This window comes from Natator depressus, chromosome 21, assembly GCF_965152275.1.
Source record: "Natator depressus isolate rNatDep1 chromosome 21, rNatDep2.hap1, whole genome shotgun sequence".
Taxonomy (NCBI): Eukaryota; Metazoa; Chordata; order Testudines; family Cheloniidae; genus Natator; species Natator depressus.
In genome coordinates, this window is record NC_134254.1 from 9,100,027 (window position 1) to 9,126,788 (window position 26,762).

The 26,762-nt window shown below is 51.4% G+C and overlaps 1 protein-coding gene and 1 long non-coding RNA gene across 2 annotated transcripts in view; one reads left to right on the forward strand and one right to left on the reverse strand.

Annotated features, from left to right (window-relative positions):
* Window positions 1-25,648, forward strand: part of LOC141975523 (uncharacterized) — a 44,625-nt gene extending 18,977 nt beyond the window's left edge. Inside the window, exons 3-4 of the long non-coding RNA XR_012635946.1 lie at window positions 20,893-21,119; window positions 25,371-25,648. This is a non-coding gene — a long non-coding RNA (uncharacterized LOC141975523). The remainder of the gene's footprint in view (window positions 1-20,892; window positions 21,120-25,370) is intronic.
* Window positions 13,215-26,762, reverse strand: part of MDFI (MyoD family inhibitor) — a 38,258-nt gene continuing 24,710 nt past the window's right edge. The window contains exons 4-5 of the mRNA XM_074935954.1: window positions 16,156-16,425; window positions 13,215-15,037 (exon numbers count right to left, since the gene is read on the reverse strand). Of these exons, the coding sequence (XP_074792055.1) occupies window positions 14,781-15,037; window positions 16,156-16,425 (527 nt within the window). The 3' untranslated portion in view covers window positions 13,215-14,780. The remainder of the gene's footprint in view (window positions 15,038-16,155; window positions 16,426-26,762) is intronic.

Sequence of the window (26,762 nt, forward strand, 5' to 3'; positions counted from 1 at the left end):
ACAAAATCTCGGGAGTGAGATGTCAGTGATACACCTGTATACGTGAACTGCGTTTGCACTGGTGTAGCTGAGATCAGGATCAGGCCCTGGATCTTTTGAGAAGGGCGCCTAAGCATCCAATCCAGATCAGAAAGCCGAGCCAGGAGGGACGACACCAGCACTGTGTTGATCTATTGTCTCATCAGGCCTGGCACGTCTGTATGAATGCAGGGCCTGCATGTTCACGTAGGCCTACAGTTGGCCTTCAGTCAAGGCTTAGTTACTGGGGGTGGGAAGAAGAATGGTGTTAAATGAAGTCAACATCCAGGGGATGGTTACAGCTCTCTCGGAGGTGTGAGCAGACCTCACCTGGCTTTTCAGCGATGAGTACCTACAAAGTGGGGAACCCCTGCTAGTACGACAGTCTACCGAGGCCAACTTACGTATCAACAAACTGCAACTGAGCAAGGCTGAAGAAGAAAGACTTACCCAGATCCCACTAAGCTGGTAGGCACCTCCTTAGAGCAATCCATGCCACAGATGATCTCCTCAGCTGGTGTGGCTCGGTCGACTTCAATGGAACTACGCTGAGTTCCACCAGTTGTGGATCTGGGCCTAGTTTTTTCAAAGCAGTTAGATTGCCATCTCCGTCTGTCTTTTGCCATTATTGAATGGAGTCTTTTTTTGGTTGGTTTGTTACATTTCAGAACCATGATCAAATGATTTGGAGACAAAAGGTGGAACAAGGTTTCTATAATTCTCATTGATTAAGGACACTTTGGAGAGGAATCTGGAGCTGTATAAACCAGCAATGGACAGACTGGGATGGGGGGGACACAAGCTTAGGTCAGAAGGGGATCTATAGAGAACAGAAGGAGATTTAAGGGGCTAGCCTATGTCTACTGTAGTGAATGGGAAATTCTCTCCCTTGGCATCACTGGATCAATCACCAGAGAGCAATGTACAAGGAGAATGGGCTTGCTGGTGGTGGAAGACTAACTGAGGACCCAAGGTAGTACTGCTCTTCTTTGTCTGCCCTGATCTCTCCGGGCTCTTCCAAGGCTCAAGCAAACACCCGTGGGGATTGTGCTGCTCCCTGGCAATGCTGGAGCAAATGTGAGCTCTCCTGTGTGACACAGCACCTTGGGACCCAGTGCTCAACACTTCTGGGCTGGTAGATCTTGATCAGATCCCAGTCAGAAGCTCAGATCTGTGAGGAGCATCGTATAAAAAACCGCACAGAATAGAATATTCTGAGCTGCCTTCCGCGTGGTCTTTGGTCCCTTTACTCACCATACGCAGTGTAGGGTAAACTCAAACCGTGATGTATTTTCCTTCTCCAACTTAGTAGCAATGCAGAACCTGGAGATATATGGTCTATGCTCAGGCCCCAGCATACACAGGCTGGCTGAAGAAGTCAGGTGGATTGTAGTTTGGCACAGAAATCAGCTGGAGTTTGCCAGTTCTACGCGCTTCAAATGTAGTAGAGTTCAGACAGCTTCTGACCCCACGAGATAATTTTCTCAGTATTCTTTAGAGGCCAACACAACGCCAAGCTGACTGAGACCCCACCCCCACACGAAACAATGGCGAGCCAAAGGGCTGCTGCATATGGAGCATGATCGAGAGTCTAAGCAGTCTCGGGAGGATTGTTACATAAAACAACGAGCATCATAAGACAGCTTAGTTCAGCTACATCAGCAGGTGAGAGGCCGTTCCAGCTCGGACCAGTTTTCAAATAACTCCCCCAGCAGGATATTAAGTGGTAGCATACTCTGCCAATCAAACACGAAAGAGAAGCATGACGTCATAAGAACCAGCCGCCATCGGCCAATGAGCGATCCTGAAGGCAGGACGCTCACCTAGCAATGACCGAGAGAGGATGAATGTTTTCAAGGGTGTTGCATACGCTGCAAGGCTCTCCCCACTACTCACACACAGCCGCCTCTAGGCACACTGGTAACTGAATGCTTTAGCCCCCTTGTGGCAGGGAGCTTCACTCACTGCTAGGCTGGCGCCTCCTCCTGGTCGCTCCAGGGATTAGCTCGTGAGGTCAACGCCCCTTCCCGCGGTCGCACGCCGTCACTCCGTCTCTCTCTGGTCTGCAGCCCTGCTCTCACTCCAGTAACCGCAGCGTCCTCTCCGTGAGTCGGCCCTCTGGCCAGATCGCTCAGCATCCCCCCTTCAGGGGCACAGTCCTTCCAAGTGTGTGGCACTCCCACAGAGACCCAGGAAGTCTTCCAGTTCACTGCCCCGTTGGTGCCGCTTCCCCAGTGGTGGGTCGGGGAACCCAGGCCTGCCCTCTACTCCAGGTTCCAGCTCAGGGACCCTACAACACGCAGCCAAGGTCTGTTCAGTCCCCAACCTTGCTGCTTATTCCCTGGACTACTTCCTACCCCAGCACTCCTGGGGTTCGCCAGCCTCTCTATTCCCTTCTCCCAGGGAGTGACCATGGACTACAGCCCCCAAACACACCTCCCTTCTCCCATGGAGTGACTGCAGACACCTCCCTGCAGCCCCCTGCCTGCTCTCAGCTCCCTGGCTTTATAGAAGTCCCATCTGTTCCCGCACAGGTGAGCTTCCCCTAATTAGGGCTTTCCTCTCGGCCTTCAGCCTAATAGGTTAATTGGCTCCTCTGGCCTCCATTAATCCCTTCAGGGCACATGTGTAGGGGGGGACACATCCCGCTAATGATCGGAGGTCAGATTTTTAACCGGCAGTGCTCTTTGTTCAGCATGGTGCTGTGTGGCATAAGGCAGAGTTCTCCCTAGAGGTACCAAATCGACAGGCCTAAAGGAACCAATGCACATCTGTGGTCCAGTAAATGTCACACAGAAGATGCTGCAGAAGAAGGTGGCATTTCTACCCTCACTCCCAGTGGTAGTCCTGCTTTAGAGTGTGATCCAAACTTTGTTTGGCACTCTATTCTCTTTGCAGGTTTTTTTTTTTTTTTTTTAAATCTGATGAAGCCAGCTATTGTCTGCAGCCAGGGACCTCAGAGAGTGAGAAGGTGAAGCTGCCGAGACCACAGTCATCAAGCTGTTTGTTTTCTGGGGGGAAAAAGACCCAGCGAACCGGCTGACAGACCTGAAATGTTAATTTCTTCCAGCTGTTGTCAGTCTGGCAGGCTCTCAAAGGAAGCTTAATAGACTACAGGCTTCCCTGCTTGCCCCCATCCTTCCACTGGCTCTGCTTAGCAGAGGCAGCCTCCCAGAACCTAGATGATTAAACAAACGTCCTTGCCTTCCAATGATTTGTTTTCTCTTTGGCTTGAAAGATTTTTGTGCCATGTGTTTGTTTATTTCCCCATCCCCCGGCCCTTTAAAATCCCCATTAATTAAAGGGGAGGAGGCCAATTAGGCAGGGTCAGGACTGCAAATAAGGAGCAAGTGGGACCCGACTAAGGGCAGCACGTGTAAGTGAGAAGAAAGGCAATGGGTTCGTGAACCATCTCTGAGACTGAGCCACTTCCATGTGTGGCCAGACAGGAAACAGGATCAAAAAGGTCTTTGTAGTTGAAAAAGAAAAATCCTTTCACTAGTATTTGAGTGGTTTTGATTCAAGACGCAAGTAGGGCACGCTGTTGAAAGCAAGGAACTTCTAGGCTTGATTAGACGTGGGACCTCTCTAGTCCCATATCCTATCTCTGACCAGCGTCTGTGTCCAAGGAAGTGATAGGATAACATAACCTACTGGGGTAAAAACAACGGGGGGTCCTTGTGGCACCTTAGAGACTAACAAATTTATTTGGGCATAAGCTTACGTGGGCTAAAACCCACTTCATCAGATGCGTGGAGTGGAAATACAGTAGGCAGGTATAAATATACAGCACATGAAAAGATGGGGTCGTTTCTTTCCAGCCAGTTAGAGGTTGGCTGATGCCCTGGAGGAGATGGGCTTGTTATTAGAGCAGGTCAAAAAATCTTCATCTAAAACAGTTTGTTATTGGAAAGTTTCCTTCTGGCTAAAGTGAATTTTTTGTGAAATTGTATTGATTGTTTAAGGAGAAAAAATGAAAAAAACCCTGAGTTTAAAAATGTCAAAATGGGATATATGGACATGTCCAGAATGAAGAGTTTTGATTTTTTTAAATTTTGGACTGACTTTTCATTTCAAAACTTATTTTATATTAGAGAAGTAAACATTAAAAGGGGTTGAAATCAAAATGAACCATTCCACATTTATCGAAATGGAAACATTTTGGTGGACCCAACATAAATCTTTTCATGCTTTGCCAAAAATGTCAAAATGTTGGTTTTTCATCCTGATTTGAGATTAAAAAAAATAAAAATTGGAAATCTCATTTTTCCCCCACAGGATGCAAAATTCATTTTCTGACCCGCTCTATTTATTACACCCCTTCCAAAACTCCTGGTTATTTTTGAATCTTTTCTATTATAACACAGTGAGACAAGGTGGGTGAGGGAATATCTTTTATTGGACCAACTTCTGTGGGAGAGAGAAACAAGCTTTCAAGTTTCACAGAGTTCTTCTGTGAAAAGTAACGTAGGCTTCTAAGTCACTCAAGACATTTTTGACACGTGACTTACGCGCTCAGGAGTCCAAGTCAAGTCAATGGGATTTAGAATCCTAAGTGTCCAAGTCATCTTTAAAAGTGGGACATCATCTCAGCACTTCTGGAAACGTTGCCTCTCATCTAGCTGAATGTCTAAGGCCACATGCAGTGCTGCTAAACACACATCTAGGCTGGGGGCAGCTTCATGTCGTTCTGTGCCCTTCACAGCAAGCTAAAGAGCAGCGTCAAGAAAGCAAGATGAGTCCAAAGCGAACGTTGCTCATGCTGGGTTTTAATACTAGCCGGTGCAAAGGATGCCATGGTGTGCCGACTGCGTGGAACAGTACTACACTGCCTGAAGAAGGGTGGACAGGACACACTGTCCTTCCTCTCTGAGTTCTTTGGTGTTGGTATAGGAATAAGGGGACTGATTCCCAATTATTCCAGTCCTGTGCTTGAGGGGGCGGCAGGAGTGGCGAGATCTGGGGTGGATGTAGGGGTAGTGGGGAAAAGGCCCCTTTGTACTCGCTGTATTCTGTAATCTTAGTTACAGCAGCCCTGAGGCTGCTCTTAACTCACACTCTGCATCCCAAGGCCCCTGGGAAGCAGAGACTCACCATAGTGTAGTATGCTACAGCCATGCCCCCTTGCCGGGGGTTGGAAGCAGGGCTGCTGGAGAGCCCTTAGTCCATCTCTCCACCTGCCAAGGAGGCTCCTGTCACAATGGGGATTTGCAAGGGGTTATATTCATCCCTGACCATTAGGAAAGATCAGGCCTAGAGCTAATTTTCATGGCTGGCCTCTCTCTCTCTCTCTCTCTGTCTAAGATGGGGCCATAGATCCCCCAACCCCTGGACTCTGTCACTGTTCAGAACTGGCCAAACTGTGGGGTTCAATCCCCACCCAGTATGGTTATTTTGCAGAGCAAGGGTGTCTCCTACATGTCCCAGAACGCTTTACAAAGCAGGCATGTCTACGTTGCTATTAAGAGGCATGATCGCAAAGGCGAATTAGCTTTGCTCTAGATAGCTCCAATAACAATAGCAGCAAAGCCCGGTCGCCATGGGCTAGCCCCTGTGTACGTATCCCACATCCTGTGTGGGCAGGGTTAGCCCATGCCACCCCCCTCCCCCCCGTGCGGCTTCACTGATGTAGTCATTTGAGCTAGCTTAGATCGAGCAAGATAAGAGCTGTGTGCAGTCACACCTCCTGATTGCAGTGTAGCCATAAGTGTTCAGTAATAACCTGCCGGGGAGGAGGAAGAAGAGATGGAGAGCGAGACGGAGAGCTGATGAGGCAGAATGACGCACAGAGACCGTTACAGGTGGTAGGGACTGCAGAGGGGAAGGCTCTTGCGCACGAACAGCAATGGCAGGACAGTGTAATAATATCGTCCAGGCCACACAAATGAGGTCCCCGCCACTCCCTTCCAGACATCCCAAGCCCTTGGCCCTAACCTCCATCTGGCCTGACCACCTCTCCGTTTGGGTCTTCTTCCCAACTCAGCCGTTCCTACAGCGGAGGACATTGCGAAAAGCAACATCCAGGCAAAGTGAGATCCAGGCAGGTCGAGTGAATGGTGCCTTAATGCCTTCCTACGAGCTTGGGAGTGCAGTTCCCTCGCGGTCGATCAGCAATTAGACAACGAACTTTCATTATTCATATGCCCTGTGTCTCGCTCCTAACAAATCGCCAGCAGTGAGCCTGGCACAAATTAAATATAATCAGTCAAAGAGGGTCCCTCCAGCTGAGACAGCCAGGCTAAGGAAGTCTTTGGGAGCCCACCGTCCCTTTTGCTTTCCATACATTAATAGGCCTGGCTCGAGTTCCAGAAGATACATTCAGATCCAGGCCAGCCCAGTCCACAGGGAGCAGAACACCCCGCCTGAGCCAGTGAACCCTTGGCTCGGGATGGCTTACGGCCCAGGCTGGCCCATCTCACTGCGACCTGGAGAGAACCACTGCTATCTGCAAGGCACCTCACAAAGGCGATTTCATCCAGGTTCTCTCTACAGCCGGACACTGATCCTATGTCTACTGCCTGCCCTGGGAGTCTTTCCACTGACCGCAGCCAGCTTCAGAGCGGGCCTTGAGTTTGGGAATTGAAGGCATGCTGGTTTTAAATGAGAGCTGGGCCCCACTGGAGAGTGACTAATTCATCCTTGCGTCTCCCTGCCGTGGGGTAGGGAAGTAGTAATTGTCCCCAGGTTATAGATTAGCCGTCCCTGTGCATAAGACCTTGGTGCTTACGTATCAACATGCAGCAAGAGAGCAAAACAGACGCACAGAATGAGTGGTGGGATGGGGTAACGATGCAAACAGGGGCTAGCAGAAAAGCAGGAGACCCAGCCACCCCACTCGCTGTACCAACGCCAACCTTAACTCTGCCCCAGATCTGGCAGGGCATTTAGCCTCCATGTGCATACACTCCCAGCCGGGAGCAATTCTCAGCCGATAGCCTACATGCCCTTGGGAAACAGTCCAAGAAGTGTCACAGCTCACTGCTCCCAGTGTCAGAGGCTGGGTGTGTGCCCTGGCCAGCTGGAGCCTATGGCGAACAGGAGAATAACAAACCCCTTGCATTGCCATTGCGGCCCATGCAGGCAGCCCTGCCAGTCTGTGACCTACCAGGCCTGCAGCCACAGAGCTAGCTTTGGCATCCGGACAGCTCCTTGACTTGGAGAGGCTTCCGAGGGAACTGTAAAAACCAAGTGTCGGCAGGAGATTAATTAATTGAAACCTAACACATCTGTTGTTAATTAATTCCCAAGCAGCAGGGTTAACTCCTTCCTCTCCTGCTCCAGCTAGTCTCAAAGCCTTGTGCCCTTTTCCAAGCACAAAGGGGAGATTTCTGCCCCCGCAGTGTTTTAGGGAAAAGCAAAATGCGGGGCAGGGGTGGGGGCAGCTGGGCTGAAAGTAGGGAGCTGACCGGGGAGTCATGGGGGTGGAGGAGACTCGTCTCTTCCCGCCCCAAAGCTAGTTTGGAATGTAGGAGGGACACACGGGGGATGTGAGCGAGTCTTGCGGTGAGAGTGGAGCCTGACCTGCACATGGGAGATGGTTCAGAACATCTGTAACGGTCCTGGTGGGACCTCGAATGTGGTCTGAGCCGAGCGTCAATCACCACATGGGAAGTCTAGCTCCGCTGTCCAACCATCCCGTCCTCCCCTGCTCACCCTTCGGTGAGGCCCTCTTGCTTCCCCACTGGCGAGCAGAATGCACCTGGCATTTCCTTGCCCTTGCTTTGGTCCCCCGCTCATATGCTGATGTTAGCCTCTACTCAATAGCCAGCTTGGAGCTCTTGCTCCTGGCAAGCCTCCTGGCTGCTGCTCAACCCACCTGGCTACAATTTACTTCTCAAACCCCAAGAGAGTCTTTCCACTCTCCAGCCCCAGATTATTTGCTGGAGGAAGATCATTTTCATTCCGTGCCCTCTGCAAACAGACCCTCTGACCCCCTCCAGCACCCCTAGAAGGTGGCCAGAACTTCCAGAGAGCTTCAAGAAGTGTCCAGATCTGCAGTGGAGCCCAGCACACAGAGAGGAGCTCTTCTGAAAAACTAGCCCCCATTTTGGGTGCTGAGCCCTTGCAAACCTGGCCCCACAGCTCCCAGCCTTCCGCCACAACCAGCGGGTCGCAGGAGAGAGAACTCGAGGGCCAAGGCTTCGGCTGAGGGCTCCTTCCTGCAGAACCATTTGGAAGACGTGCAGGTTTGGTGTCGAAGTCAACGTTTCTCACCTTCTGCTTCCTCGGCTGGAAAGCCAGCTCCCGGGGGACTCCAGGACAGGCGGCGCTTGGGAAAGAGTAAATCCCATATGAATCCCAGGAGCGCTTATCCCCACGTCCTCTCTGTTCAGGCCCTGTGGCTTCCCTCCTGGATTCTATTCCACGGGCCAGTGCAGGGTTCCTCAGCTTCCAAAGGAGAAATCACAGGGTTGGAGCTAAGACTGGCAGGGAGGAACAGAGGTGTGTGATGAGTGTCAGCTGCAGCCCCCTGGAGATAACAGGCTACAGCTTTGCTGTGCAGGAAAGGAGCCCGCCAGATCTGCAATTGCAGCAGACCCCATTTTTAAGCCTTGCCTTCCCAGAAGGACCTGGGAAGCTGTGGTGAGCGACCGGCCCATAGTTCCTCTCAAAATCCTGTTAGATTTCAGGGATAGTCCATCAGGGCTGAAGCAGGCAAGTGAGGTGAGAGTTACACCAGAACCCAGCTGATGACCTGATGCCAGAAACAAGAATGAGGCCCCTGTAGCTTTCTGTTTAATATTCATGAGCCAAATTTCCTCTGTGAGCTCTGGAGACTCAAGCCCCATCCCAAGCAGGAATTCACTTCCTGCTGGGTTATTAGGGAAAGGCATGGGGATAAGCTTGCTGAAAGACCAGGAAGGATAACCAGCTTAATTAGTGGGAGGGGCAATTCTGTATCCAAACTTGCTCTGAGAAAGGATGAGAAATTAGGGAGATGGTGAAAAGAGAAAGGAAACGAGGGATTGGGAATAGAGTCTGGTAGTTAGAGCAGGGGAAACTGGGAGACTGGATTTCTGACTCCACCACTGTTTCACTGGGTGATTTCGGCCAAGTTACTTGGTGTGACTTTGGCCCACTGCTCTGTGCCTCAGTTTCCCCATCTGTAAAACAGTTGCATTACCCTGTTTCATTGAGAGATTTGACATTTTTTCATGAAAAGTGCTATGTGGGTGCAACTTGTTACTCAAAAGGAGGAGGAGGAGGAGAAAGGGAAGCAGCTGAAAATGAGCCCAGAGAGGAGCAAGAAAACCCAAGATGGGAGCTAGAAAGAGAAGAGCAGAGAGAGTATAACGCAGATCAAGCGGGAGAGAGTTGGGATAAGAGGGAGAAATCACGCTGAGCTTGCAGTGGCACACAAGCTGGGGAGAGGCATGTCCTCTCAGGTTTTATACCCTGGCTCTCTAAAAAGAACACCTCCTGACTCAGAAATGCTGCCCTGTGGTGTTAATTCAGCATTGTTCTGTGCTTTGTGTCATCATTTAAACCTGTAGGTTTTAAATGCCACCAAAGGAGAGCAGCAGCATTTAACACCCACTTTGCACACATGTAAATGATGACACCGGTTGCACTGCAGTAGTGAACCTGTATGTATTCACAATCAGATCTGCTGACTGCTCTTTACTCCTGTGAACTCCGCAGAGCCGGCTCGGCTTTGGGCGGGCGTGAGCCGGAGTCTAGCATGGTTCGTGCACTGTCAGCAGTTCTGATTGCTGGATCGGAGCGAGAAGGAAAGAGGCCAGCCTGCCTCTGTGCAGGGCTGGCTGGTAGGAAACAAACATCATTTTTCTTTGTAAGCCAAGTAGATTTGATCTGGAGTCACAGAGACACAGTAAATTTGGAGCCTTCTGATTAGAGCCGGGAGAAAATCTTTCACACGAAACTTTTTTCAGCAAAAAAGGCAGCTATTGCAACACTGCAACGTGTCACAGATTCGTGTCAGTTTCATGGAATTATTTGTTTGGACACCAAAACAAAACAACACAAGAACAATCAGAAAAAACCCCATCAAAACGTTCAACGTTTTCAGAATGAAACACTTGGGTTATTTTGGTTCTGAAAAAACTTTTTGTTTCAAAACATCCTTTAAGGTTATTAAAGAAACACCCAAGAACGTTAAAACGATGGGCAAAATCGAAAGGAAACCTTTTGTCAAACCGAAACACTGCCTTAGCCCGGAAATGATTTTTTCTTCCACTTTTCCAAATTGCCAATGAACCAAAAAATGCGTTGTTTGCCCAGCTGTGCTCCTGAGAGCATTTTTACAGTGTCACTTTTCAGCATTTAGCCTCACTTTCGGTTAGGCCCAGCTCCAGTGAGCAGTGATTTTTATTTGCATTTTCTAGTGCAGCCGTCACTATAGCGTATGTAAAAAGAAAAGGAGGACTTGTGGCACCTTAGAGACTAACAAATTTATTTGAGCATAAGCTTTCGTGAGCTACAGCTCACTTCATCGGATGCCTCTGTATGTAGGCGTTAATATCACATACATTTAGAAATACATCATTCCCCACCACGCAGAGAACCCAAACTCCCCTTCCTTACTCATGAATTTTAAGCCACTTATTTAAGGGGCAGATAAATCAAGGCGGCCGTGTATGCGTTTGCCAGAAGATCCCATTTGCTCATGAACACAGGAACATCGGAGGTATTTAGGGGGACAGGATTTCAAGGGCTCATCACCCATAATTGGCGATGTACTTGGCACAGAGCGCAGCACCCAGCGTGTTGAGCTCTTCTGAAAATCTGGCCTCTTTCTCGTTGACATGCGTGTCAGGGTGTGTGGCTGGCGTGCATGCTGTTTTTACAAAATTAGGCTCAGGCTTTTTAATCCTGCACACAAGAAGAGGCAGTCTTGACGCAAGGGCGGTCAGGCTAAGCTCCCATCTGAGACCGGACAAATACACCACCTCGGGGCTGGCCAGCATATAAATGCCTCTCTCCGCATATGGCGGCAAGTGATGCAGATGTGCAGAGCTCGGGAGAGGCACAGGAGGGTGGGGATGAGTGGGGGGGGGGGTGCGGGGGGAGAGTGTGGTATGTGCTCATTCCCACTCCCCTCTCGTCCGTCCGTCAGACAAAAGCATGCACTGTGCTTCTGACAGCAGACCCCGGTTCAGCTGGAGAAATCTGTTCCCCATTAGCGTCTCTGGCAGAGTTCGTTACCACAGCTGGCACGCCGGCCGGCCGAGGGGAGAGCGCGGGAGCTGCCAGCAGTCACTAATTAGCACCACAAGTGAGGCCGGGGATTGGGGGGCTGGGGAAAGGCCTTGTCCCGGCCCCCCTTGCCAAGGATGCAGTTTCAGAGCTTAGGGCCTGATCCAGGACCCAGTGGACAGGCTCCTATTTACGTCAATGGACTTTGGAGGAGGCCCTCCAGGAGTAGGGTGACCAGATAGCAACTGTGAAAAGATGGGACTGAGGGTGGGGCGGGTAATAGGCGCCTATATAAGAAAAAGTTCCCAAAACGGGACTGTCCCTTTAAAAATGGGACATCTGGTCACCGTATCCAGGAGCAAGAACTGCCTTCGGCTCTTCAGTTCCATCCCCACCTCTTCCCGTCTAGGCTCTACCCCGGCCCTGTACTGTGGGGCTGAGGAGGGCTCTCTAGCCCAGCCACAGACTGTACCCAGCTTCTGTCTGCTACGCCGGAGATGGGATTGGATCGGGGTGCCAGGCCGAGCCTGGGGGTCAGCTCAGAAGGCTTGCAGAGCTGTTCTGCCTAGGCTCAGGGGCTGTGCCTGCCGCAAAGCCCACCGAAATCAAGGGGCGTCTTTCCATTGGCTTCAGTGGGATTTGGATCAGGCCCTCGGTGCACTTGTAGCCTTTCACTTTGCGAGTCTCGGGCTCCGTGCTGCATTCGGTCAGCACTAAAAATAAGTTGGTTCACTGAAACTTTATCCCCAGAGGGCAAGCAGCCCAGAGCGCAAAACCAACATGTGTCACTCTGGCCAACTGACCCATTTGGCCTGGTTCCCCCCACCCCTGAGATGAGCTTGAAACCAGGCCACCCTTAGGCTTTGACTTCGCTATATGTAGAGATCTCCAAGGAATATCCAGGCAGGGAGTGGTGTGGGGGATTCAGTAGGGAGAACTCTCCCCTCTGAATGATCCAATGTCCCTACCAAGGTACTAGGGGCTGCTGGAGGGACTGTCTTCCAGTATGCTCGTGATCTTTATCCCCTGGCCCCTTTCTCAAGAATTCAGGGTCTTAACCCCAGTGTCCTGGTCAGTGTTGCCAACTCTTGCAATTTCATGGCAAGTCTTGCAATATTTGCTGTTTTCCTTAAAGCCCCAGATCCTGGAGTCCTGTGATTTTGTGAGACATTCAGCTTGCATTTTTTAAAAGAAATGTTCTAGCCTTTGTGATGGCAGAGAAAAGCTGGAAAACAGGCTCGAACCCCAGAAGACAAACAAATCAAACTCAAAATGTATCATTGAAAACTCACGATTTTTAAGCTAATCTCATGATTTTGGGGGACTGACTCATGCTTTTTGAACTCTCAGGGTTGGCAATCATGTTATCTCCTGCCTCCCCAAGTTCCCTTGGCAGCTGTTTTAATTGCAGCCGCTGTTCGTGGCTTCCCCTCCTTCAGAAAACACTGCGTGCAGCGTCATCGCACAGAGCAGCTGTTGCGTTCCATCCCCAGAGGTGGGTGAAGTGGCACAGGTACAGAGCCTGGAAATAGAGGCTTATTCCCTGACTTCCTTAAAACCAGTTCACCTTTCTGTGTGGCTGTTTCCAAACCCTAACAAAGGCAGATCCAGTGGAACAACCCATGCAAGTGTCTGGATAGAACCATGGGGAGGAACCCCAGGAGATATCTAAGCAGGCATCCATCCCAGTACCCTGTCTCAAAGTGGGGGACAAAATACCAGCAGTTCTGTGCCCTGGGGGCTCTCCCTTAACACCCCTAGCATGATACCCAGAGGAATAAATCCCAGCGGGCTTCTCTGTCCAGCCTCTCTCGTGTCCCTGAAGAGAGAACAAGGAGGATACACTCCAGACTGCTACTGAGGCCCCACTCAATCCCTGACCCCGTCCTAAGCAGGGACAGAACCACTGCTCAATGGCACTGAGGACGGTGGGGGCAAAGTTGTCCTGGGGGACGTTTGCCGGGCTCTAGGCCTTGGTCCTCCGATGCTGCCCCAGGCCGAGCACACGACACAGGAGACGTCGGGGGTCAGAAATGCAGGAAGATTTTTATTTATAGTAACAAATCAAACAGACAAAACCGCACAACCCCCCAGCCTTTGCAGGGCGCATTTCCTCTCTCAGCCCTGCAGCTGAAGGCCCAAGCAGGATGGGCCAGCATAGCCTGTGCTCCCAGCGGGAGAGAGAGCCGGAGCCACTGGCCCTCCCGGCAGGTGCAGTGTCCGACAGCCGCTGCTGCATGGCTTGCACCCAGAGCGGTCTGTCCTTCCCCTGTAACTAGGCGGCCAGGAGAGAAGGCGTTTCGCAGCAGGGAGAATCTGGAATCTCCTCTCCCCACCAATTTGTGCACGGACACGCAGCTTCTCTGCGGGGAAGGCTCTTCAGGGCATCCTTTGTCAACCATCACGGGGGCAGTTAAGGAAGAGGCTCTGTGCAAAAGTGTGTGTGTGTGTGTGTGTGTGTGTGTGCGCGCGCACGCATGTGCCCCTGCACACATGCGTGTGAGAGCCCAAGTGCTGGGGCCACAAGGGAGCAGCTGGCTGTGTTCATTGCACTTGCAGGTCTTCCTCAGCACTGAGAAGGGGGCGGGGAAGCCACTTCCAACTGCAAAGGGAGGCGGAGGCGTCCGAGCTCCAACTTCCCACCCCAGCCGGCCCCCTGAAGTTCACGGTGCCTTGCTGCCCAGCGCCACCGCTTCCTGCCTGGGGCGGGAGGATGAGGCCGGTGCGTGCGTTTTGTGCCGTGCCTTGGACCCCGTCGCCCGAGTCTGTGGGAACCCTGTGAAAAAGTCCTGTCTTTGTACTCTGGGTGCTGGCAGGCCAGCTGCAAAACCCCTGTGGGCTCACGACACCCAGCTGCTGACCAGGGGACACCAGCCTATTCCTTCGAGTTGCAAACTAGCCTAGAATACCAGCGAGCGGGCACCAAGCCCTTGCCGTAGTTGTGAACCAGCAGCCTGGGTGCCCCTGCGATAGCTGCCAAGCAGCTGGCACCCGTGCACCTGGGACACTTTTCTTTGCCAGCCAAGGGGCACTCATGCCGCTACAGCACTCCAGCAGCCAGGCAGTTGGGGGGGCACCGTTCACCGATTCCTCAGACAGCCGGTGGCTCAGTGCATGTCCGATCTTTGGCCCAACAAGGCAGCTCAGGGTCTCTGCCAGACGGGGCCTACGACTTGCTCTCCTGCTCTTGGCTCAGGCGGCAGGGAGCAGCCACCGCTTGGGGTTACCGAGCCGGACAGCACCGGGGGAGGTAGAGAGAGAGTGTATGGGTCCTGCAGGTATCCAATGAATCGTCCGCTGTCCCATGGCTCTAAGGCGGCGACTCCCATCCCCGGGTGCTTTCCAGCCTCAGGGTACCGACTCTGATGGGGTCTCTGGACTCCTCCCCTTTCCATCTCCCTCTCAAACGTTGGCTCAGGAAACTGGCAGGATCCTCCGAACACATGACGCAGGGCAGGTCAAGAAAAATGAGAGCCCAAGGAGTGGCGGTGGGGTGGGGGTGGGGGGACGGAGGGATCCCCAATCCCAGGCACTCCTGCCCCGCCCCCTCCAGTTTATGCCTGGGCGAGGGATTTGGCTCTGGGTTCCTCGCCCCCGGCCCCGCTTCAGGAGGAGAAGCACAGGCCACAGCACTCCATGCAGATCTCCAGGCAGTCCGCGGACTCGCAGCAGGCGTCCACGATGCCGCAGTCCATGTCGCAGGGCAGGTCGCAGTCGGCGCACTCCCCGGAGCCGCAGCAGCAGCAGCAGATGCAGGAGTCCTCGGAGCTGCAGGAGCCGCACGTGGCGCAGTCCAGCACAATGTTGCAGAGGGTCAGGAACTCGCAGAAGAGGCAGGAGAGGATGCAGTGGACGCAGCAATCTGAGAAGGGGGATGGGAGAGGCGGGGAGGGAGCGTGGTGGGGAGGGGAGAGAGAGAGGAGAGAAATGAATGATACCGTTATTCACGGACACTGCCCGGCACAGCACTGTCCCAGGGCTTGGATGGGAACGTTCCCAACAGGTGTTTTAGGGTTTAACCCCCCAGCTCCCACAGAGACCACCACAAACAATCGTTTACGCGCAGGGCAGAGAGCTGAGACCAGCCCGGGGCTCCTGGGCTCAGGGTGGTTGGTTGTTTGGGCCTTTGGCTTCTGCAGACGCACAGGCAGGGGTGGGGCCCGTGAAAGGCACAAGAGGGCCGAGCAGGGCTGCCCGGGGAGCTTAGAGACTCCATGGAATCCTCTCGGGTCTTGGCCATTGCTGATGATTGTGTGTGGAAGGTGCCCAGATACTACGGTGATGGGCAGCAGAATAAAACCCTGAGGTAGGCAGACCAAAACCTGAAGGCAAACAAAAAACTCCCCAAAGGTCAGCAGTGAGAAACGGATGGAGCGTTACCAGAATGGGCTGTTTCATTTAAAATGGGGGTGGGGATGCAGGGATGGGGAAGAGTGCATCCCAGAATCTATGGGGCAGATGTAAGGCCAGTGTGATGGGAAAGAGTGCGTCCCAGAATCTATGGGGCAGGTGTGAGGCCAGTGTGAAGGGGAAGAGCGCATCCCGGAATCTATGGGGCAGGTGCGAGGCTTAGTTCTCTCTTAGTGAAGGGATCTCTTAGTGGAGGGCTGGGTGGGACATTACTGGGACTGAAGAGGATCCAAAAACTATGTGAGGGTCATGAGATTAGGGGGCAGAGGATCCCAGAACTAACAGGACCAGCATGAGGCTCGAGGAGGTGGGGCAGAGAACCTGGCAGGGACAGGGGAGGCCAGCCCAGAGCAAATAGAGAGAATGTGGGGGGAATCGGACCAGGATCCACACAGCTCCCTGGCTTGAACGGTAGCATGGGGCAGTCGGCACAAAGCAGTAACTATGGGTGTCACCCCTTTCATCCTGGGGGCTCCCATCTCTCTCTCGAGCACTGTAGCTCTTGTTCCCATTAATGGACATGGAGGTTTGGGGAGCTGGGGGTGGGGGGTGGGCAGGGACAGCCAGTACCTTGCTGGGCCTCCACAGGGATCTGCGAGGAGGCAGATTTGGAGCTGCCTTTGCTCTTCTTGCTGCCCTGGCTGTTGATGGAATAGTGCGACTGCAGCTTCCGATGAGGCTTCTGAGAGCTGGGCAGCGAGCCGAGGACGCCGTTCCCTGCATCTTGGTTTGCGCCGCCCAGGTCCGGGACACACCTGGTGCCGTTCTGCAGCAAAGGGGTGCAGTCCATGGGGCTGGACGGCTGGAGACCCCGCAGGGGTGTTCGGACCTGGGGCTGGCCTGCGGGCAAGAGACAGCAGTGTGTTGGAGAAAGCTGCACTCAGAGGAGAATCCCGCGTGGCAGAGAAAAGACCGGTCCTGGCTCTAATGCATATAAAGGGGATTCTTACTGATGCTGCTGGACACAGAGGGGGTTTCTATGCTGCACTCTGAACCCGGGTGTGTGGATGTGTTTCCAAGCCAGGCTTGAGCATCCACACTGCATTGTAAAGCTGGGTTAACAATTGCTGGACCGGGTCTTGCAGCCACGCTAACGCGTCTACACTGCACCACGCAGACCTTCGGACTTGGGTCTATGGCTTGAGCTGCGTCCACGCTGCTAAATGACAGGGCTTGGACTCGAGTCACAGCGGGACTCAGGCTCTGACCCACACCCCTCACCCTGTCCTCGGACCAGGGTTATTTCTATTTAGTTTAAATCGATTAGGAACATGTTTAAGCGACACTGAAATAAACCACTCAGACCCAAATATTAGTGGTTTGTGCGGGTTTAAATAAATCGGTTTAAAATCACACCTTGAATTAAACGGGTGCAACTCTGCGTGTAGCTACAGCCCAACCCTGGGTGCTCACAGTTGGGCCAGAGGAGGCTTTTTTGTTCCTCATACAGCATCTAAGGCTTTGTGCTTGACAGCGCCTGCAAGGTTTGCCAATCTCCTGGCAAACATGGACAGCAAACACTATAAATAAGGTGACTTCTTTACAAAGCTCATAATTGGAGCTGGTAGAAAAATAAATAAATTCTAAAGGGGGGGAGGAATGGGCAGGGGAAATTTCCCCCCATCGAAATGCAGTTAAGCCTGTGTGTAGACAAGACTAAGATAATCAAAGACATGTTTGAGTGGAAAGTACAACCCAGCTAGGCTGGCTAAAGGCTCCGCACATCTAGGGGGAAGTTTTATAAAGAGAACGTTAAACAGCCCTGGTCCAATGGAACCATCTGGGAACATTTTACTTGAACTGCGGAGACACGGGAGAGCCCTGAAGCCATTTTTTGTTCTTCATGGAAGGTATCTGGAAAGGCCATTTCTACTGGGCTTAAAGGCCTTTCACAGAATCACAGAAATGTAGGGCTGGACGGGACCTCGAGAAGTCACCAAGTCCAGCCCTCAGCACTTAGGCAGGACCAAATCTAGACCATCCCTGATAGGTGTTCATCCAACCTGTTCTTAAAAACCTCCAGTGACAGAGATTCCACAACCTCCCTTGGGACCATGGTCCAGAGCTTAACTACCCTGAGGGTTAGAAGGTTTTCCCTAATATCTAACCTTAACCTCCCTTGCTGGAGAGTAAGCCCATTACTTCTTGTCCCACCTTCAGTGGACATGGAGAACAATTAATCACCATCCTCTTTGTAACAGCCCTTAAGATACTGGAAGACGTATCCAGTTTCCCCTCAGTTGTCTTTTTTCAAACTAAACACGCCCACTTTTATTAAGCTTTCTTCAGGTTTTCTAAACCTCTGATCGTGTGTGTTGCTGTCCTCTGGGCTCTCTCCCAATTTAGCCACATATTTCCTAACATTTGGCACCCAGAATTGGACACAATACTCCAGCTAAGGCCTCAACAGTGCCAACAGAGCAGGACAATTACCTCCTGTGTCTTACTTACAACATGCCTGTTAATACACCCTAGACTGGTAAAAGCCTTTTTCGCAACTGTATCACTTTGTTGACTCACATTCAATTTGTGATCCACTATGACCCCCAGATCCTTTTCAGCAGTACGACCCCCTAGCCAGTTATGCTCCATTTTGTAGTTGTGCATTGGATTTTTCCTTTCTAAATGAAGTACTTGGCACTTGTCTTTATTGAATTTCATCTTGTTGTTTTCAGACCAATTCTCCAATATGTCAAGGTAATTAGCAAACTCGTTGCCTACTCTGTCCCCATATCTACTCTAGCGACACCATTGTAGGACCGAACCACATCAGCCACACCATCAGGGGCTCATTCACCTGCACGTCTACTAATGTGATATATGCCATCATGTGCCAGCAATGCCCCTCTGCCATGTACATTGGCCAAACCGGACAGTCCTTACGTAAAGGAAGAACTGGACACAAATCGGACATCAGGAACAGTAACATACAAAAGCCAGTAGGAGAACACTTCAATCTTCCTGGACATTTGATAACAGATTTAAAAGTAGCTATACTTGAACAAAAAAACTTCAGAAACAGACTTCAAAGAGAAACAGCAGAACTAAAATTCATTTGCAAATTTAACACCATTGTGTTGAATAGGGACTGGGAGTGGCTGGCTCATTACAGAAGCAGCTTTGCCTCTCCTGGAATTGACACTTCCTCATCTATTGTTGGGAGTGGACTACATCCACCCTGATCGAATTGGCCCTGTCAACACTGCTTCTCCACTTGTGAGGTAACTCCCTTCCCTTCATGTGTCATTATATAATGCCTGCATCTGTAATTTTCACTCCATGCATCTGAAGAAGTGGGTTTTTTACCCATGAAAGCTTATGCCCAAATAAATCTGTTAGTCTTTAAGGGGCCACCGGACTCCTTGTTGTTTTTGTGGCTACAGACTAACACGGCTACCCCCTGATACTTAAGGTCATTTTGGACTCTCACCCTGTGCTCCGAAGTGCTGGCAACCCTGTCCCAGCTTGGTGCCATCCACAAATTTTATAAGCACACTCTTCACTCCATTATCCAAGCCATTGATGAAAATACTGAATAGTACCAGACCCAGGACTGACCCCCATGAGACTTCATTAGATAACCCCTCCCAGTTTGAGATCGAACGATGGAGAACTACTCGGTGAGTACGGTCTTTCCACCACTCACACACCCACGTAATAGTAATTTCTTCTAGACTGCGCTTCCCTAGTTTGCTTATGAAAATGTCACGTGGGACTGTGGCACGTGAGACCTACTGCTTCCCCCTATCCACTTGGCCTGTAACCCCATCAAAGGAGAAAATTAGCTTGGTTTGGCATTATTTGTACTTGACAAATCCATGCTGGTTATTCCTTATCACCCTTTGTGGAGGGCTGTCAGCAAGGGCCATCTCCAGATAGCGAGGCTCTCTCCCTTCTTGGCCTAACCAGGCAATCCTCTGCCTCCAATCCGCCCCAACTTCAAACAGGGAGATGTGAGGCTGCTGGAAACTAGATCCTTAGCTGGTGTCATTGGTGCAGCCCCATTGGCTTAGCTACGCTGATCTGGCCTGATGCATCAGGGAGGGGGAAAGGGAAGCACAAAGGGGGGAGCGGGAGAAAGGGAGAGATGAGGAAGAAGATGACATAGTAGACCAAGGGGGACAGGAGGAGGAGGGAGGAGAAGGGATGGAAAATAAAGGGACGAGGGAGTGGAGTCCTTTGGTGGAAGAATGGCCCAGTGTTTAGAACACTGACCTGGTACGTAGGATACCTGGGTTTCACACCCTGCCTTGTGTGACCTTGGGCAAGTCACTTAGTGTCTCTGCTTCAGTGAGAGCCCTGCCCCCCCTCAGAAGGGGGCTGTGAGGATAAACGCAGCCCAGATTGCAATGCATTCAATTGCTATGGTGACGGGGTCATCTAAGATATTCATACCAACAGGACGGGAAAGAAGAGAGCCCAGAAGGCAGGTTTTTAAGAGCGCTCAACACCAAAGAGGCAGAGCTCTTCTGAAAACCTGGTCCATATAAAAGGATAAAAGCCTACTGCTGCTACCAAATAATGAAGTTACTCCTTTGGTGGAGGCGCTGTCCACCACCAGTTCAGCTCCACTGATGGCAGTAACGGCCGGACTTGGGCTGCCACCACTGCTCAGAGAGGGTCTAAATGACACCCTGGATAAAAACTCCTCTGGACTGAACTATGCGAGTACGACCCTCAGAGCACGGGGTGATTTCCCAAACCAGGCTAGCACAGACACAGCCCAGGCTGGTCAGCTGAGGGCCACAAGTGGGCTGCTGACCTCAAGAAGGAGTTGTGTGTTCACGTTGGAAAACCCAGGGTGGATCCCATCTTGCTTCCCCCCACCCTGACCCCAGGGGCTGAAAGTCAGGAGGGAGCTTGAGAAGACGTTGCCCCGTAAGGAAGCTGGGCTATGGATCTCTCTCCAAACAAATTAATGCCATAATTAAAGGGATCCACAACCTCTGGCTGGCCGTTAAAGGGGAGGAAAACAAACATCTGCTTTAGCTGCGACTCCCTCTTGTCCTCGCATTCTGCAGAAACAAGGCAGGCTTGCGAATCTCCCTAGCTGGGGCCAAAGGGCTGTACTTTGCCGTGGCCGAACAAGGCATTGCGGGGCTGGGGGGAGCTGGAGAATAGTTTAATCCTGCCTTTCCCCCCGTGCCTGGTTAGTCGGCCTGATTATCGACCACAGACAGGATTTGGAATCCAGATCAGGAAGGGTTAAACATCAATCTCACCAGCCCGCAACATAACCAGATAAATAGAACTCTGCCTGCCCTTGTCTGTGCCAAACCTTGAATCTCTCTCTCTCTCTTTCGTCAGTAAACAAGGGATGATTCAGGAGAAAGGCTTGAGGGCAAAGGCACCTAGAGCCAAGCCGGGGAACAGTAGCCGCATTCTGTTCGGGGCGTCAGTGGGACAGGGAGCCTGAACTGCAGGGACGAGAAGGGCCGGGACTGCATTGAGCAAGACCTCCAAACACAAGGTGCTTCTGTCTCGCGTTGGCGGGGATGCCAGGCCGTTCGCAGGCAAAAATAAAATCGATGGAGGTAAGAAAACAGCATCTTGTTTTCCTAGCCTGGGTATCCTAGCAGGGCTGCGAGCGCTACACTCGGTCCGGCTAGCAGAAATGGGGAAATGGCTGGCAGGGAAGTAGCGGGCCTTGCAAAGCAGGTTCGTCCCCCACAGAATAGTGGGGGTGTGGGGGGTCCCAGGCAGTCACTAGTGCTCAAGCCTGGTTTAAGAGCATGAACGAGGCCGGGGGGGGGGGGGGGGGGAGTTTAAGCAACTAGATCCTAAAGGAGGGTGATGGTATGAGAAGCTCCATGGCAGAGCATGCTGGGAAAAGCGGGACTGAAAACGGAGGTGAAAACAACCGGGCGAAGTGATCCAGAAGGAGGGGGATAGATAGAGGAGGGCTGAGGGGGGATAGGAAGGAAGGGGAGGGGACGAAAGAAAGAACAAACCAAGCTTGGATTAAATCAGACTCCCGTCCCGCAAACTTTTTCTCTTTGAGGTGCTTGGTGATTTTCACTTTCAGTTTCCAGCTAGGAGGAGAAGCGCCAGAGAGCACATGAGCACCTGTCCTTGTGAGATCCCCAGCCTGATCGTACACACCGACAGAGAGGAGCAGGATCTGAACTTTCAGCTGATTCTCCAAACCAGGAAACCTTTAGATGCTCTCCCATTGCCACAATGAAGGCCTGTGTTGAGGGGAAGGATGGTCTTGTGGTGAAAGCATTGGGCTGGATTCAATACCCATTTCTGCCGCAGGCTCCGTGTGTCATCTTAGACCGGTCATTTAAAGGAGGGAATTCTCAGCACTTCAGATAAGCAGGCCCTTAACTCCCGCCCCATCTGTATAGGGACTAGGGATAACACCACTTCCTTTCTGCCTTGTCTAGTTAGACTGTCAGCTCTTTGGAACAAGGACTATCTAGTACTGTATCTGTCCAGCACCTATTACATACAATAGGGCCCCTGTCTCAGTGGGTGTCTCTCAGTGCTAGCATAATAATAAAATAGCCACACATGGACATACATTTATATCCTCGGCTAAGCTCCAAGTGAACTTCAACAGCGGAGTTTAAATCCGCCCCTGAGAACATGGGTTTGCGCTGACATGACCTTAACCCCAGTGGCAGGAGTGAAACTGCTCATGACCATTTCCCCAGTTCTCCCACCACGCTCTCCCTGCGGAGGCCGGGCTCATGGCTCTTCCCCCAGGCACACCGCTCACAGGCGTGATTTGTTAGAATGGCATCTCTCCCGTCCTTAAAGGGATGAGAAGATACAATAGCCCAGGGGGCGGGTGGGTGTGTTTCAGGACTGTCATGAGACTAGTGTTCGAGAGGCATAGAGGGTGCAGTCCTGCTCGACCCTAACTCATGTCTGGGGCCCAGCCCCTCTAAAAGGCCCCATCTTCAGTTCAACCCTGTCCAAAGCCCACTGCGGCCAACAGAAGTCTTTCAAGCCCAGAGTCAGGGAATCCAGTTACAACCAATGATTGTCCCCTGATCTTTTTGCAACTTTTAGCCTACTTGTAACTAAACTATTATTTATCCTACGGTAGCACACAGAGAGACCCCCCCAGCCAAGATCCAGGCCCCATTGTGGTAGGTGCTGTACATACCCGAAGTAAGAGACAGTCCCTGCGCTGAAGAGCTTACAGTCTAAACAGAAACACAGAGAGGGGAAGTGAATTGACTGCAGGTTAAAGGCAGACCTGGGAATTGAACCTACGTCTTCTGAGTTCCTAGCAAAGCACCACATCCACTAGATTACTCTCTCTCCTCTAATACACTAATCTTTTTCACCCAGTTACGGGGAAAACAGTCTCTATTGCCCAGTTGGAACCAGGTCCCCGCCTTCATTTGGTGTAGACAGAGTCTAGCAGTGCGTGTTCCAGTATGATTTTAGTAAGCTAGGCTTCAAAAATCCTGCTCAATCTGATGCAAGAAAGGCCCATGGGGCCCATGAGTCTGACACAGTCCACAGAGAGAAAGCCAGAAGCACAGGTCAGGAATTTCAGACATGCCACTCCCCACAAATATTCTACAGCTTCAATCGTTCAATGGTTTTGAAAATGGCAGGGTCTACAAAAGTGCCTGGTGTACACGGCTTGGCTTGCTCTGTTTCTTTGCATTCCTCAGATTAAATTGTTTGTAAATCAAAATCATTCCCTGATTCAAACAAGCACGGAGCAGCAGAGAAGCCAGGCCAGAATTTCCCATCAGAGTTAGTAATAATATCTTACAATTATAGGGCGGTTTTCTACTCAAAGGAACCCAAAACACTCAAAAGGGGATGGAGGAATGACTTCATTCTACCTCCGACATGCAGCCGCCTCTGGGGTGGAATGCAACAGTTGTTTAACAGCACAGTGAAACACTGCACGACAAGTGAGTCCTGGAGGGTCTCGTATCCAATTTCAAGTTCAAGGAGAATTTAGAGAGTTAGAATGCAATTAACTAGTTAGAAATGGTCCCGGAAACCAGGACCAGTGCCCCTATTCTGGGGACATTGTCATTGGATATTTAATGGCCTAAAGAGGCCAGGACCTTGATTTTAATTCCTATATTCCTTTAGTAGCTCCTAGCACTATGTAGATTCGGCTCTAGTCACATCACCAGGAACTTTGAGTGGATTGAGGATTTGACCACAGCAGTGTCTCTTCCTGCTAAGACCAGGTTTTAGGAACAGCAGTCAACTTTGCTGAAGGTCATTTTTCGGAGTCCCTCACAATGCTGGGATAATACCAGGACCACGGAACAATTCCAAAGCCCCCTTCCCAAAGCCCCCTGCCTTCTCCCATAAGTGCTGACTCTCGGATAATAAATTACAGGATCCCAATGCTATAACCATTCCTATACTTCACAACGCACCATTTCACCTCCCTCTGGTATTATCCACAGGGAGATACATCAAGATGCACCCGAGATCTGTTTGCCCTGCACCACAGATCAGAACTGTTTGGAAAAATCTGGCCCCAATTCTGGGTCCTGAGCACTTGGAAATTAGACCTGAGCTCTCTGAAATTTGGCCCAGGTCTTGAAAGCCTGAAGATATTTGCAGCTCATTGTTGTTTCATCATTAGGGAGAGACCCACACCTTCCGGACAAGGGATTTTTGATTGGCCATTAGCGGAGGTCATCATTAAAACAAACATTCACCACCTTACTGAGATACCCCTTTTCCCATTCAAAGCACAGTGAATTTCATGGGTGTCTCAGATAGCAGCGTGGGGTAACTGCTGGAAAATGATGACTTTTTAATGGCAGCTTCTGGTAGAACAGGTTTCACTGTGTTTAATCCCCACATGGTAAACATGAAGTGTCTGTTTAAAGGTCCCCCCTGTCTGGTTGTCACACACTCCGGCGTAACTACCCCATAAAACAGCATAACTGGAGAGTGACAGAGCTGGCGCGGCTGTTGGAAAGAGCAGCTGGGAGAGAAATTCGTCAAAGAAATGCAGGGCTGGACGGGACCTCGAGAAGGCATCCAGCCTAGCCCCCTGCACCGAGGCAAGACCAAGTGAACCCAGACCGTCCCTGCTGACAGGTGTTTGTCCAATTCTTAAAAACCTCCAACAATGGGGATACAACAGCCTGGTCCAGAGTTGAATGACCCTTCCGTGAGGTTTAAGGCAGAGAGAGAGCCTCACTCTTAGAGCTCAAGTTTCCTGGTGCTAGGTGAGAAGTTACACAAACAAATCCAGTTCCATGGTTGCTTGTCCCCCCCGCACCCCGCCATTAAATCAGAAAAGAAGAATGGGCCAGGGGTCGGGGTGCTAATCTAGGGGTCAATTCCCTGCTCTGCCACTGATTCTCTGTGTGACCCTGGGTAAATCAGTTAATATGGGATTTCCAAAGCCACCTCAGTGGGCTAGGCACCTAACTCACTTAGGAATTGCCTCTGAGCCTCAATTCCCCACCTGTGTGATGGGGATACTAGCAGTCTCGTACTCACACGGGTGCTGGGAGGATCAATATGTTAAAGATTATGAGGGGCTCAGATATTGTGGTATGGGGGCCAGATAAGTACCTAAGATCATTGTTCCGTCCAGTCCAATATCATCCTTCCAGCTGCATGGCTGGAGAGTCAGAGGAAAGATTTAACTTCATCTCAGTGCAGTTCACCAATGTTGTATTTAGCGGGGAAAATTATTCCTGACTCCTGCTGCAATCTGATGATGCCCTGAAGCATGAGGCTGCATTCCCCCCTCCCACCCCCAGTCTGTGTACCCGTCCACTGCCCTGTTGTTGTTCATCCACTCCAAAGGGAGCTTTCTGTCTTTCCAGGTAAGCCACCGAGGGGCTGATGCGGAGGCCGCACACGTGGGCCAATCCACGGCAAAGAGAGGAGGGCGGAGAGCCTGCTTCCCATGCAGGGCACAGCCTGACTGCCGAGTGACTCAGGTGCCCGAAAGAGTTCCGAGCTCCAGTACAGGAAACACGCGATCTCTTCGCTCCACATACTCGCATCCTGTCCATCCATCAGCATCAACCCTACTTCGCTATCCTTTCCCTGGCTGCCCTCCGGCCTACCCGCTAGTCAGCCCCCACCGTCCCTCTTTCCAATGGGAAGCCTCAATCCATTTCTTGCCCCTGGAAAAGTACAGACTCTCCTGAACTATCCAACAAAAGGGGATTTACTGTTGTGTGCATAAGGGCCAGATGGAGGGCAAGATCCTTAAATCCAGGCTCAGGGCCAGGGATGCAGTCTGGTGGCTATGCCATCACGGCTATTCATAGCTACGCTCACTCGATTAAAGCTAGCGTGGGTAGGCCTGCCTGAGCTGCAGTGACCCTCCGATTGCAGTTCGATAGCATGGCCACAGACAGACAGAACTCTGGTGATCTTCCCACTGTGTCATCTGACCCTTCACAGAGCCAGCTTTAGACCACACGGTGCTAGAAACGCTCTCGACCTGCCTATGCCACAGCTTTCGTCATTGCTACCCCAGCTGAGCTGTACCCCCCACTTTGTGCCAGGCAGAGGATCCTTGTGTTGTCCCTCTGCAGAGCTGCTGGTATCAGATCTCTCTCAAAGGACATGACCCGTCTCTCCTGTGGGAACTGCAGATCTTCATCCCTACTGTGACCTTAGCTGTGTTTGGGGCAGTCAGAGAGATGCCCTGTAGCCTTAAACCCTCAATCCCTGCAGGTTGGTCCTGCCACGTCTTCAACGAGTTGCTTAACTCGCCTACATGCCGGTGTAGGAGGGACAGTCTGTAATGTTAGCGAAACCGCTCTCATTTCCTCCTTCTGTCCCTCCGGGGAGCTCTCCCTGTCTGGTGCATTTCACAGGAGTTAGAAGGCATGCCCCGCATTCTTCCTCCCACATGTCCCTGCGTATAACTTTGGCAGGTAAGGTTAACACTACCGACAACAGCAGCAGCAATTACCCCCTCACTGGATGCCACTCCTACTTTCACCACCCGGACTAGTGCCACATACTAGTGTACGGGATAAAAATACAGCTCCCTGCTTTTATCTGGGAGTGGGAGTATAATGGAAGAACAGGGATAGTGCCCACTCTTGCTAGGAGCCTCTGACATTATTTTTGTCTGTATTATGGTATTTCCTACAAGCCCCAACCTGGGACGAGGCCTATCGTGCTAGGCGCTGTACATACCGAAAATGAAAAGACAGTCCCCGCCCCAAATTGTTTATGGGTTTCTTTGAACCCAT